General features: G+C 40.5%; 1 protein-coding gene across 1 annotated transcript in view; it reads left to right on the forward strand.

Moving 5' to 3' along the window:
- nlgn2a (neuroligin 2a) overlaps window positions 1–14,843 on the forward strand; it is a 236,883-nt gene that overhangs the window by 111,005 nt on the left and 111,035 nt on the right. The window contains 1 exon segment of the mRNA XM_019349527.2: window positions 10,756–10,809. Coding sequence (XP_019205072.1) covers window positions 10,756–10,809 — 54 coding nt within the window.

Consider the following 14,843-nt stretch of genomic DNA (forward strand, 5'->3'; position numbering starts at 1 on the left):
TTAACTCCCACCTCTTTTACAAATACCCTCCAGCCATGCTTTCCACCTTTCCCCTCATTCATAACATGCCCACCTGAACAACACGCCCAACCTTTTCTTCTCATTTTCTTCCCCATACCTGTCCAAATATCAGCCTCTTTCTCTCTTTATTTTTCAGCTTCGTCTTACTGCGTCTGTCTTTCCTGTCTCTCTTGTACACACATTATTGTGAAAACCTTGTGTCAGCATCCTATTCTCCCATGTCTTCTCCATCCTTCTTTTTTTCTTTCTTTCCTTTTTTTTGCCCACTCGATTCTGGCCCTTCAGCCAGGGTGGATCGATATTTCTCAGGCTCTCAGTCTGAAGCTTGAGAATGAGGCACCGAGAGACTGAAAGGGGAGAGAGAGTTGACAGCGAGAGAAAAATAGTGTACAAAAAGGAAGAAGAGGGGGAACGGTATTGGAGAAAAGGGAAAAGAAATAGAAGGATGGAAAAGATAGATTGTATAAAAAGAAAGAAAAGGAAGGAGGAGGGGCCGAAAGAATGATGGCTACCATGAAATGACTCTGAGTCAGAAGCATGTGTACTCATAATGGGCTGCTTTATGGCGCAGTTATTTCTCACTTTGCATCTTAATTAGCTGACATATTATCTACTACATAAAGGGTTGGGCGCTGTATTGATTTTTAAATATATAATTTATTTATGTAACTTCGAGAGAATTAAAATGAGACAATATTGTCGCTGCTTTCCCTCTGCACGATTTCAAAGCTCTCGTGCAGAGAGTGGAGGGAGGCAGTGTGGCCCAACAGTCTATGATATCTTAAATTTAGAAAGTTTACATTCAAACAACAAACTGTTGGTCACTTTGTGTTTTTTCCACCTAAAGTCCAAAGTTACACGCTATCACAAACCAACCAATCAAGCAGTACATGAACAGCTCCTGTATTTTGCAAGGCGAGACTGCAGATTTCCTCAGTGCAGTCTGGTGGAGTGTAACGGCTTCATTTCCTTATCGGTGTGACAGCAAGGAAAAGGTGAAAATGTTCTAAATCTAACATGCACTTAAGTCAATATCGATTTATTTTAGGAAACTAAAATCAGTTTTGTTGCTCAATGTGATCACAGCAATCCGTGGCCTCAGTTTCTGTGCCGGTCGGTGCTCCTGCCTCCTCAGGGGACAAGGCGCTATTCCCAACTGAGAGAAAGCAGTTTACCCAGTGAAATGGGTACTATTGAAAAGAAACATACTGCATGGCTTTAACAAGATTGCTACAAATTTCAGCAGCTTCTAGCAGAACTAGTTTTAAATATTTTGTGTTGTTCAGTCTCTGTTAAATAAAAGTCCCTTTGATATCTCACCTTTTGCTTTTTATAGAAAATACCGAGATATATGTCTTGTTTTGTACCGAAGCACAGCTGAAACCTTTATCACAATATGGATTTTGTTGTAGAAATGTCCACAGTTATACGTTACCCAGTATCATTGGGTTTCTGTAAGCAAAGCAGTAAGTATTACATTGTCAGATCAGTGTAATAACTTAAGGAGCCATAAAATCAGCAGCAGCAGTAAATTTACAGAGTCCTGGCAGGCGGGCTTTGCTTTGTCATTGTGGAGTATACAGTGTGCATTGATAAGATTCTGAAAGTCATAATTCCAAGATGAATACAACCTTAGTAATGAATGTAAAGTACATTAACTCAGACTAATTAGACATATTTGGAAGGACACTTACACTTTGAGTTTCCAGATGTGTGAATATAGTCGCATTATTTACATTTCTACATCCATTCTCTTCAACCATGGAGAGAGAGGCAGGGTACACCCTGCACCTGAAACATGAAACATGAAAAGAGACATTCAAAAATAATCAACATGTCTGGGCTCAGCCGTAGGGATAGGGTGAGGAGCTCAGTGTCAGCGAGGGACTTGGAGTAAAGCTCCTCCAAATTTAAAGGAGGCAATTGAGCTGGTTTGGGCATCTGACCAGGATACCTCGCGGACACCTATTGAGGTTTTCTGGGCGTACCCAACTCAGAGAAACCCAACTGGGAAGACCAAGGACATGCTGGAGAGATTCTATCTCTTTGCTGACTTGAGGATGCATTGGCGTCTCTCTGGAAGAGCTCAAAGAGGTGGCGAGTGTAGGGGGAGGGTGCCCCATTAAAATACACTCAAATCACCTTTTTTCCCCATTCTCATGCTCAATCATGAACTATGTCGCTGCCATGCAACTCAACATATTTGCATTAATGGGTAGTTGAAGAGCTGTACCTAAATAAGTGAGTGTGTGTACTGCTGCAGTGGTGGCTGCCCATATTTAATACAGAAATGTGGCCTTAAAGTGGGTGGAGCTAAAGCCGCTTACTGTAGACACAGGGTGAGCTGAGGGATTGGACCGAGGCCCAGTGTAGGATGGATCATTTCGAACAGTGGATCATGCAGAGCTACTCCAACTGAGTCCAAGTATAAAATGAGCACATTAGGTGCACTTTAAATGATTTTTATTAACGTTGAACATCTTATGAATCACTTTTTCTTCATGAATTTCAAAACACATCACCCAGTCCTACTTTTTCCTGTCAGTTTTGACCAGTTGATGCCTCGGAAACAACCCAAGTGGTATACAGATGTAAACAATAATAAGCTGTCAGAACCGTCCACGCATAAATCTCTTACCCCTTTTTTATGTGCATATACTCTCCTGAGAAGAATACAGAATGAGATTAAAGCCTGCCAAAGCCAGCTCAAGCACAACAGATCTACTTCTCATAGCTCAAAATAAGGATGGAGAGCAAGCAGAACTTGAGTGCGCACTTGTCTTATGAATAATTCGAACGTTCAGAATTAGGAGATGGGCAGCATAATCCCTAAGTTATCAAGCACTTCTAAAATATGGAGATGTAACCAATTTTTTTTAATAATGCATGCAGCTTCATCTCTATTACCATTTATTTCTTTATTTTTATTTTATGTTTTGCTTTTAAAACTTAGGAAAATGCACAAATGTCTTGTAAACAGTTTGGCATGCGAGAGCCGAAACTTCACAAAAAAATAAAAACCTTTCATAACCCTGGCGCAACATCCTGCTAAAATTTAGTGTGCTGTGGTTTTCCCTCTGGTGGCCTTGAGCATCATGGGACAGCAGCATGACAGCCTCATCTATCTTTCTCCGTTGGTTTAAAAATCCCCCACAAAGCCTATTATTCACCTAATACTCCGACAGGCAAGGTTACTGTGTGCTAAGTGAGATGGACATAAGAGAAAGAGAGTAGCTCTTATTTTAGTCTTCTTAATCAAAAAAAGCCAGATCACTGCAGCATCTGATTGGAAAAGGGCCTTGTTGCACCCGTCCTGTTCTGTGTCATCCAGTTTTAAATCGATTTTTAATTTTGTTGCCCTCCTCCAACATTAAAGAGCGGTGTGATTTCACAGTGCCTCTCGTTTGAAGGCTTTACGTCTTCGAATTCTGCGTCGCGCGCCGGTGTTGTCTGATAAACAGTCATGCAAATCACCTCATTTAATTGAGAGAACTGAATTGAGACTTAATGACGCGGGAGTGCCGGAAAACTACTTTTGACAGGGTGACTGATGACGGCTGTGTAAATCCATTCGGAATATTTCTGATGTGTGAATTTTGAACATCACCTGAAAGGACAGAAGCTCCGCCAAGCTCGCGGTGGCTCCGACTTTAACTGCCATTCATCCGAAAATGGACTTCACAGTTGTTTTGTAATGTAGTCACAGCTATTCATGTGCGACCAGCCCACGCGCTACTCATACGCATGCAGAGTTTAGCGGCTCAGGGAGCTGTGCTGCGTGATAAATGGCAGCATTATATGTCTGCCTGCCCGGCTGCTTGATTGTCTGTACATCTTGCCGTTGTGCAGCTCTATTGCACACGCATGCACTCGCACCAGAACATGGACTTACAAGGTGTGAAATAGGGGAATGTGGGTGAGCGACTCTCACCCACTCGTCCCCGTTGCTCATCTCTAACCTGTTCTCTCACAAATCCGATTGAGGTATTCATTTCATTTCTGCTGCTATACTTTAGCTCGAGGACAATGGTGGGATCCTGTCTTCCCGTCTTTACGACTGTCTCACACAGACACGCGTAATCTCTTGCACGGTCGCCGCTCACTCAGAGGCTGTCAGACACACTAACATTTCCTCGTAGATCACGGCAGGCTGCCTAAATGAGCTACTCAACACGTACTTACTCGTGCAGTGGCACATAAACAGTTTTACGCACTTTCACTCATATCCATAAACACAAAGGAATAAGCCTCTCCGGTGTTTGGGAATTCAGTCTGCGTCAAATCGCATAATGACACCAACTGGTGTGGTACACACAGACTGATATGAATGTACAAAAACAGGGCAACATATAGTATTATTAAAAAAACCCAATCCAAGCAATGAGCAGGGCTCTGTTACCCATTGCATCAGATGGAGTTTAACCAAAATAAAAGCTTAATTAATAATTATGTTCCTTTTGAAAAAGAGCAAAAAGAAAAAGAGATCACAGCTGTGATACTTGTAATTGCATCAAAAGCTCTTTACCCTGTAAAAACAGATATTATTTATATTTATATGTATTCACTGTGTGCCCGTGTGAGTTGTCCCCTTAGTTCACTGTTTTTAGCTGATTCGATTAGGCCCTGGCGTGGTCTTCTGCTGCTGTAGCCCATGAGCTTTAAGGTTGTTGTTCAGAGATGCTCTTCTGCAAAAGTCAATATTTGAGTTACTGTTGCCTTCCTGTAGTCTTGCATCAACAAGCTATTTTTTCACCAGAGAGCTGCTGTTTACTGGATATTTTCTCTTGGTCATATGTGAGGTTTTTTTGTTTGTTTGTTTTTTTGTGGGGTAAAATCCCAGCAGATCAGCAGTTTCTGAAATAGAAAAGTTTGTTTGGCACGAACAACCATGCCACCTTCAAAGTCACTTAAATCACCTTTGTTACACATTGTGATGCTCCATTTAAACTTCAGCAGACCATGTCTATGTGTGCTATAATGATTTAAATGTTTTTTGAGCACATTGAAAGACAATAAATGAAAAACAAAATACTGTGTTTAACCTGTTTTTTCCCTAAATGTCAGACACAGCTGCACAAATACAATTTAATATGTTCAGTAATGCAAGACACAAATAAGTACCGTTTCCACCACCTTTGGTTTTTTTCCCCATCTTCTTTGCTGTGCGCACCTTGTGCATGAATCTGTGAGCATCTCCTCACATCCTCCATTGCAAGTGTGTCCTAACAGTCCATTTTGCATGCACCTTCCATGTTTTGGAGAGGTCTGGCCATCGGGAGAAGTGGAGCCAAAGTGAAACCTTACATAATGGGCTTCAAAGCGAGCTGCAGTCGACCAACGATCCAGACAGAATAACGCGAGCAGAGGAAGAAGGAAACAGTTTCACAGAGGGGAGGATAAAAGGACGGGGCTGTGTAAAAAGAGAGGGTGTAAACAACTGGAGGTCTGAAATATTCTTAGCCACTGCTTTATGTAGCATGCCTGATTAAAATACATTTTAATATCTGAAGAAGTGTACACAAAAGCCTCATTAGGCTTTTTTATTTCTAAGAGTTAGCAGATGTCTTTGTTTCAGTCCTGGGGTTGAACTAGTCTGTGCAGTGTTAATCCCTGCTGTCTGTTTTTGGTGTACTTTAATGACATGTGCTGGTATTTTTAGCCTCTACAGGTACAGTCAGTGCATGCGGGGGGTAAATGGGGTTGATGGAGTTAGGGTTTGATTCTCCAGGAAATTGCTCACACGCCCATCACTGCAGTTCTTTTGATTGTGGGGAGGAAAAAAAGGCCTCAAAACGTCAGGAAGACCAGTTATTTCTCCCCCCAATAGCTTGATTCTCAGTGCTCAGCTCCTCGCCCACTCATTGCAAAAAGATGTCAATCAAGCTACACTTTTACACTTTTCCTCAGCATGTTGCTGGTAATGGTTGCTTGATTTTACTTTTCCCATTTTGTCACAGCCCCCCAACCAAACCCAAAAAACCCCGCTCGCTCCCGTTTCTTTGATAAGCAGTTCAGCATTTAAACTTTTTTCACAGCTTTTCGGGACGTCGTTTTGATGTGCGTCAATGACAGACGTGCGATTGGTTGGTTTTTTGTGATGCCCACAGCTAATATTGAACTTCATCAATGAAGTGGTCAGTCAGGGGCTTAGTTTTACTCTCGTGTGTTTCAGTAAGGGAAAAAAAATCCACGTGTGTCAACAAAAGGATGGAGTTTACTCAGGTCTTCACTGATGTTGTTTCCACTAAAGAGTTTCCATTCTCAAGGATCTAGCTGATGACTGTCAGCTCCCAGGAGTTTTTGTTGTACCCAAAGGAAAATCTGTTCTTAAACAGAAGATGTTTTACGTTTTCACCCTCAGGTTTTTAAATATAAGTGGAAATGTTTTAAAAATCAGCTTCCATGTGGTAGATACTAATTAAATACTTGTAACCTTCTGATTTTAGGTCATCAGTCTTCGAGTTTCTATTAAATTACTCATCAACTCTTTTTGTTGCTTGGAGACATCTGTCAGGTCTTTTCTAATAATTAACTCAAAACAAGAAAGCAGTTTGTATTTTACTTAAATTGTGTTTAAGAAGGAATTCCACGTTTGTGTCTGACAAAGTCAGCAACACTAACATGTTCACTGTTTCACTATAATATTAACATAGGTCTTAAATACTACCTCCACTGTACTCTGTGTGGTGGAATGGTACTGCACCAGTGTGGAGGTTGTAAGGCTTTATATGTCAGATAAGCTCAGCATTAGCTGCTGGAGGACTTTCATGAACTTTCACATAATGTTGTCCACATGATGAATCCTTCTTTCCTAACCTCGCTCGGATTGTAAATCCACGTCTCTGTGTTACAGTTCTATATATCATGTGTCAGGATCCACACCCACAGGCCAGATCTGGCCCTTTGTAAGTTTGAACCTGGCCCACATTTCACTTTTAGCACACCAGCACACCAACCACCGTCTCCACAGCGATTCATGGCCAGCTAACAGAGAATACAGCGAAAATGAAAACTGATGTTGGGTTGGTGCAAACAGTTTCTGTCCTCAAACAACATAACTCGCATTGTTATTGTGCTGTTTGAAATCCACACACTAGTAAAGATTTGGGGCCATAGACGAGGAACAGAGGCTTCACAAAGTCAAAGAAATAAAAGAGAGACGCGCAATTACAGCACAATAGTCTGTGCTTGGAGCCCAAGCCTCAAAGTGATGGAGCTGTGAAGGCAAGTGTCATTTTTGTGTGTGACCAATTTCATGGCAGAAAGCTACAGCGTGTGGACATGTATATTACATGAACTAAGATCTTTGACTTCTTGTTTTAAATGACATTTCTCACACAACTAGTGAGATGCCTTGGTCTTTTTCAGGCCTTTGAAGCAGGCTTGCTAAGATTTGTAGACAGATGTGCACATAAAGATTCATTTGATTGCTTTATAATCGGGTTATATTTGGTTTTATTAATTGCCCCGCACTATCAAAGTGAGGCTGTGAACAGGGCTGTTGTAGACTAGTAAAGTATTTTGTGAGGCGTTTAACTGGAAGGTCTCTATGAAACATAGATTAAAATGAAAACATGTTAAACTGTATGCTCTGAGCTCTTGATATGATTGCTCCAGCGTAGCTGCTGTTGAAACTGAATTTGACACTTGTGATGTATACCATCACCTCTGACCTTATGCCTATAAATCTGGTGCAATGTAACACATTCTGGATTGAAACACCTTTAACCTTGTAATGGAAAGCATGTCATATTTGATACATGAGTTTTTTAAGCCTCTACATCTCCCGTGTGATTTTTCTTGTCCAGAAAATCCTGATGTGTACTCTCAGACACACAAAGTGCTACTGTGAGCAAACTACTGAAAAGTGACACAAATTAAAACTCATATGTAAAGTGATATTAAATTTTTTTTATTGTCTGAAGTTAGAAAAACCCCACTTCATTTTCAAAACAATTGAATTTTCTGGTAATTATTTAACGGTTCGGGCTGTACAGGTTTAAAGAAGCACAAGTCAGCCAAGTGTTAAAGTAAAAAAATCAAAAATATGAGATACATATTTATAATAACAGGGAGGATGAGCTCTTTATCTTTTTGTAATGCTGTAACTTGCTCTCTATTCGGTCTTTAAGTGATGACGCATGAACCCTGCTTCTGTGCCCAAACCACTCTTCGTTTATTAAGGCTGTTGTGTTTTTAACATGTTTTAATGCTTTGTATCTTGTTCTCCTTATCTGAACAAGCCCCTAAAATGAGTCAGTGATCACTGTCGGACTCTCTTGGTTTTTCATTTCACTTTAAAGCTTTTAAAACCTTACGATGTAACTACAGCTCAGCCCATGCAGCAGTATATTACTGACTAAACTTGAATTGCGGATGGATTATCTCAGTTGTTCTCCTGGCTGAAGTTTGGTCCATTTACAGCATCCTGCATTTGTCCCTATCCTTCAGGAACCCTCACGTTAACTTTTAACAAGTGGAAAAAAGTTAGCGTTCATCCTCCAGCTTCACTGTGTTTATATTATGCTAACCATAGGTGTGTAGCTAGCCACCACGTAGCACATCATTATATACCACACAGCACACTTCAGTAACCTTACAAAAGTCACTGCTGTTTAGTTTTCTGTGATGATTTATGTCGGAAGTGATAGCAGAGCTGTACGTTTTAATTTTTTCAGAAATCTCTCAGTCAGAACATGCTATATCATGTTTAGGTGGAAACTAGCGAGCTAACACCCTGCTAGCTTCTAACTCTGTTAAATTTAATACATTCTGTTTTCATGGATGCCTGGATGTTAAAGTTAATTGTTACACCTGGTAGAGCAGCCATGCTGATCATTTTATTACAGATGAAATAATTTAGATTAGTTTTAGATAAGTTTTTAACTCTCAGTGATGCCACAGTGTTCGTTTGACTTTGGCTAATGATGTCAGACTTAAAGACCGGATATCTTTTTTAACCGGCACTGTTTTCTTCATAGTTCCAACCATAAACTGTGTTACTCAGCTCTAAAAGTTGTTATAATAGTTTCATAAATACTTTTATTTTGAAATCTCCTTTTTGGAGGTGAAGTGTTCCTTAGACTTTAGTCATTTATATCTGCCCGGTTGTTACCAGATAATTGACATTCAGCATTCACCTTGTAGTTTGTGCGCTGGCAATATTTTCCCCCTGATGAATTTCAGATACTCTCAGTAAGTCAGTGTTGTTATATAAGTTCTTTTTTTCCCCACAAATCCTTCAGAAAAAAAGGTCCTCTGCCAAACCTCAAGTTCAAAAAGTGGATTTATCAGATGAAAGCCAAAGTGATGAAAGGTGAGGGAGTATCTTGCTGTAGTACTTACTTTTCCGAGCGCCGAGGTGAAGAGTATTTTCTACAAACGCTCACCTTCTGAAAGACGAGGCGAACCATATGCACACGTAGTATTTGCTGGAACTAGAAAAAGCATTTGTCTTCTTTCTTTTTTTTTCCTGTGAGATCTGAGCTGGACGTGACCGAAGCATTCAGAAACCTGACAGGTGGGTGGAGGATAAAGCCAACGTGATCTACAGAGTTGCTTTTTGTAAAGTTCTCACTTTGTGTTGATGAAGAAAAAGACTTGATGTCACTTTGAGGCTCCATCAACGAATGAGAAGGGTCTGTTTTTTCTCTCTTTGATTTCTCTCTGTGCAGATCTCTCTCTTTGTCCATCTTCTTGCATTCTTGCATTTCTCTTTGCTGCTCATTTAATTTACAAAAAAAGAAAGAAAAAACAGCCCGTGGGTAGATGGGGATCAAATTACATTCACCTTTTACCTGCTTTCCTCCGCGCAATTAGTACCACGCTTACTTGTCATTTCAAATTGACACACTGCTGTTGTGTTATGTAATTATTTACCCGCCTGGGGAATGACGCTGTGGTTTACCCACTAAATAATGCACACACATGCACACACACATGCGCTCACAAAAACCCTCCAAAACGCTAAAGCACCTGTTCCCTGTTTTATCTGAAACATGTTTAACATGCCTTTTAACATTCCAGGGTCATTGTCTCCTGCTGTCTAATTAAAGGTGTCTTTGTGTGTCTTTCTAAAAAGATCTAATTGACTAATGTTGTGCAGCAGCCCGTGGAGATTTTCGGGGTGCTCTCGCCGCTTAAAGGCTCAGCGTTAACATTTTGAGGTTTGAGCATCAGGACCCAAACCTGCCGTCCGTCCTGTAGGTGTTTTCTTCTTTTTTTCTGCTTGGAGGAAAGGGCTGGGTCCTGTTCTTCAAACCACCGAGGTCTTATTAATCCACATTACCTTTTTCCCCCCTCTTCCTCCACCCCCAACCCCGACCTTCCACCTCCTTTCCCTTCCACCCACCCAGCTCCCAACAAAAACAATACAAGTTAGACTCAGGAACAAAAAGGGTTTAAAGGAGAGAGAGAAACCAGGGGCCCAGAAACAGTGGCAGCATTTTCTTCTGCAGGGGGGGAAAAGGAAATCCGAACCAGTTTTCTTTGATCTTGTGTCTTTTCTTGTGATAAATCTGTGTCTGTGATGCCTTTTGTTTTTGGTACTCTTTTTAAAGGAAAAACACACACACACACACACACATACAATAAGCAAACGTGAACTCTTGCTGATTTGTCCTTTTTGCTCTTGCTTCTTTTCTTTTTTTGATATTCTTTTTTTCGGTTTTTGCCAGTAATCTTTTTTGAAATTTTCTCTTTTCTCTTTTTCCCCCCTTTTTTTCTTAACCCTAGGTCCGCTCACAAAAAAACACGATGAATCTTCAATGAACAAGCCTCGAGACGAAGGTATTTTTGTTGCATGTTTTTCCTTTTTTCTTGTTTTGAAGTCTTTTTGGGGGATGTGTACACACACACACACACACACGCACACACAGGTGAAACATCTTCTAGGTGGGACTTTGGAATATCAGATGCATACCGATGTGTTGGTGTAAGTGTATGTGCTGACCGCTGCAATTAAAAAGCTGTCTTTCATATGCAAATCATTAGCCTCATGTAACCTTGGACGATCATAACGGCTGGCTAATGGAACCCAGATACCCATTATTAAGCCATCTCCACTGTTTTCCAGAGGTCTTTTTCTTGCTCTCAAATAATAGCCGGCCTCGGCTACCACCATCAACACCGTGCCCTTGAAAATACATTGGCCAGCTGAACGGCATTGTCCCCGAAACCAAATTGTTGTCAGGATTTTGAGCAACAAAGCACCTATTGAGACCTGCTTACACAATGAGGTGCATTATTATTGCGCCTCAACCTCCGGCTGAAGGATCAAATTGCTGATGAATAAGGAGCTACACAAATATTAAGCTAGCTCTATTCCAAGTCAGTGATGATAACATCAAATCAAGTTAGGGAAAAAAAGGAAAAGGAGGGCGGGGACATGCAAGGACACTCATGCCCCGCTTTGGAAGATTTAGGTCTAATAAGCTGTTGGAATAAGGGCAGAGAACTCTCAGCCTGCTTTTAATTTATCTCCTACCTGCAGCACTGATACCACGGAGGTGATTTTATCTGCACTTTCATCTGCCGCCCCTCCCCCTCCCACACACACACACACACAATCATTCCTTATTCTTTTGGACTTGTTTCTTGGAGAAAGATGACTGATGATATTTTGATACATATTTCTCTTTATGCTATTTTGAGGGTTGTGCGGTGGATTTTTTTCTTGCTCTTTGATTTGGGGTCTTTTTTTTTTTTTTGAAGTTGGGAGTCGGAGGAAGTTTGACACAGGAGGATTTTCTTGGTGATCAAACACAGACACAACTTTTTGTTTGAGCTGCCACAGTCAGGAACACAGTCGAGGCCAGTTGAGACGCCCCTCCTCCCCCTTCCCCACCATCCTCTAAATACGTCTCTCATCCCTCTGTCGCAATGTGCAATTAACCTCATTTGATTTGGGAACTGCTAATCCCTATGCAGTAATTTAGCATCGCTAAACTCCTAAAACGGAGTTTATCACCGAAAAAAACCCCACTAACCTGTCCCCACACTAAAATACACATTCAGAAAACTTGCCTAAAAAAACAACAAACAAAAAGAAAAAAAACATGCTCTTTATAATCTTCTTTGCTTGGCAATATCCATGCACATAGCTGCGAAGAATACTGGCAGCCTTTTAGTTACACTGGTAACCTGGGCCACAGCCAGACATTTAGAAGTGTTTAATTTAAATCCAAATCCCCCTAATAAAGATCAGCTTATAAAGCATTTTCTTTGTGCACATATTTTATTCAATTATAGTCTTCTTCATAACATATCTAAGGTGCATATGGTTTCAAAATGTTTCAAAAATCTTCTACAGCAACCCTGATTATTATTCTATTTGAAAAAATACCAAATCACTCCAATAAATTGTAATCAAGCATAGGCTTATTTCGGGCAGGTCAAAAAGTCAACCTCAGCTACCATCTCATTGCTAGCCCACATCAGCTGATGATTCTGCTGACACGCTTCTATACATCCAGTCTGCTGTCTCACACAGGGAACGCTCTACAAGCTTGTTTAGCCTGCTTAAAAGTACATCTGCAAACCGCTTTGCAACCCACCTCCACTTTCCACGCTGTATCTAACTTATTCAGTGTCTGTTATCACTGATCCGTGCTGATGCCTCATGTAGGACAGAGCTGTGTCATTAGACATGAATAACTGATGCTGGACGTATCAGTCTTCTTTTGATTATAACTGCCGTGACTAAAATGTGTTGTTTTTCCAATATTTTATCCAAAGAAAAGAGACTTACATAAATCCGCTCTTCACTCAAAGACATGTTTGGCTTGCTGTTTATTCCCTTGGATATTTGACCTTCACAGTTCAGAACGGTGTATGTGCAGAGTTTTTTCATTCATCTGCCGAAGGGAGAAACCTTTAAAAGGTTTGACATGAACACACAAGATTCATTTTAAAGTAGTTTGGAGGCCAGTCATGATTGCTTATGCAACATACTTGAAATATGCAGTCCACATACAAAGAAAACCCTATGTGGATGAAAACGCATCCAGTAAACATTTTAGACATTACGTGCCTTTACGATCAGTGAAGGAGGAAGAAGTCATTTTAATAATGCATTTAAATTTTGTGCAATAGTGATTTTTTAATGCTTTATTGTTGAAGCATTTTTGTTTTGAAAACAGGAGTGGATGTTTCAATATATTTAAAACATAAATCAGAATGAGCTTTCAAAACCTGACATGTGAAATTAAATTTAAACTGGTGCTCTGGTTGGTAGTTAGCTTAAAAGCAGTAAAATCCAATTCACATGTTTAAAAAAAAAAGTAAAAAGAATTTCTTGGCACTTTCAACATCTGATAGAAAGCAGCGTTTTACTGAGTAGCTGTTTATTTTCGAGAAAAGTGCATTACCGGGGAACAATGCACAGTGAAAGATTGACTGCTACTATTATCTAAAAATACTGTAATAGATGTACGACATAATAATGGCCAGTTGTTCGAGCATCCTTCTACTGGAAATGATTCAGAGACACTGTCATGAACGAGCTCAAAATTCAGACAAAAAGAACAACAAAAAAAGATTTCCACAAAATTTTAACCAAAAAAACCAAAACTTTAAAGTTGAAGGATCAAGCAGCAGAGTGGATCATATTTGCGATGGGATGACACGCCAGAGGATGAACAAAAAAAAAACAAGCAAAATGAACCGTTATATGCAAGGCACCTTAACCGGACGGCAGCTGCCTCTACATGGTTACACCTCACTTCCTCCAGAGCACAACAGCCATGAACCCAATGCATTATTTAAACTAACTTACTACTCAACTAAATAGCTAAGTAGCAAATGACCCTAACCAAAGGCGACCTGTAGTCTCAACACAAAGGTCAAACAGTGGTCCTATAACAAGTTCTACAAGAATGGAAAACTGAAGAACAGTCCCACTACTCACTAACTCAACCCTGGTCTTTAGGCAGTTAATTGTGAGGGGTAACCTACACACTCTGAATCAGAGGTGTCAGGCAACTGGTTACACCAGTGAGTCGACTATAACCACTGCAGTTGTTCCTGAGCATGTAGCTCTATCCAAATTCACCACCACGCTACAGCTGACCAAATGGATTCCCCACACAGTACCTACCATCCAAAACCTCTCGGAAGCATTAGACTGCAAAAAGTCAATCATCCTACCTTAAAACCAAATACCTTTGTGTAGCCAGCAGTATGCAGTAGGGTAGAATAAGGTTCAGGGAAGGCAGATGTGACAGCAGATAGAAGACAGAAAATAGGAGCACAGAGAGACCCCGGACAACCTTTAGAACAAAACACAAACTATGAGATATAGCAGATAAAATTTAATAGTAGCATGTGATCACATAGGGAGTAAAAACAGAGGAAGACGAAGCAGTGCTCCTGGTCCCCCAGGAGCCTGAGCCTTTGCAACATAGCTAAAGAGTAATTCAGGGTCACCAGATCAAACCCTAATCTTAATCCATCTTCATCAAAAATGAATGTTTTAAGCCTAATCTTAAAACTAGAGATGGTATCTGTCTTCCCAATTCAAACTGGGAGCTGGTGCCACAGAAGAGGAGCCTGAAAGCTGAAGGCTCTGCCTCCCATTCTACTTTTAGAAACTCTAGGAACAACAAGTAAACCTTAAATGGCATAATAGGGCCTGATCATTCAAGTCTTTGTAGATAGAGAGGATTTTAAATTCAGTTCTGGATTTAACGGAGATCCTGAAATGAAACAAGAATGATCTTTCTTACTAGTCCCATTTAGGCCTCTCTCTGTGGTGCTCTTTGGATTGACTGAAGGCGTTTCAGGGACAACCTTATAATAAGGATAACTCTATAAGGATAATAAGG

Source organism: Oreochromis niloticus, linkage group LG3 (genome assembly GCF_001858045.2).
Source record: "Oreochromis niloticus isolate F11D_XX linkage group LG3, O_niloticus_UMD_NMBU, whole genome shotgun sequence".
NCBI classification, from domain to species: Eukaryota; Metazoa; Chordata; class Actinopteri; order Cichliformes; family Cichlidae; genus Oreochromis; species Oreochromis niloticus.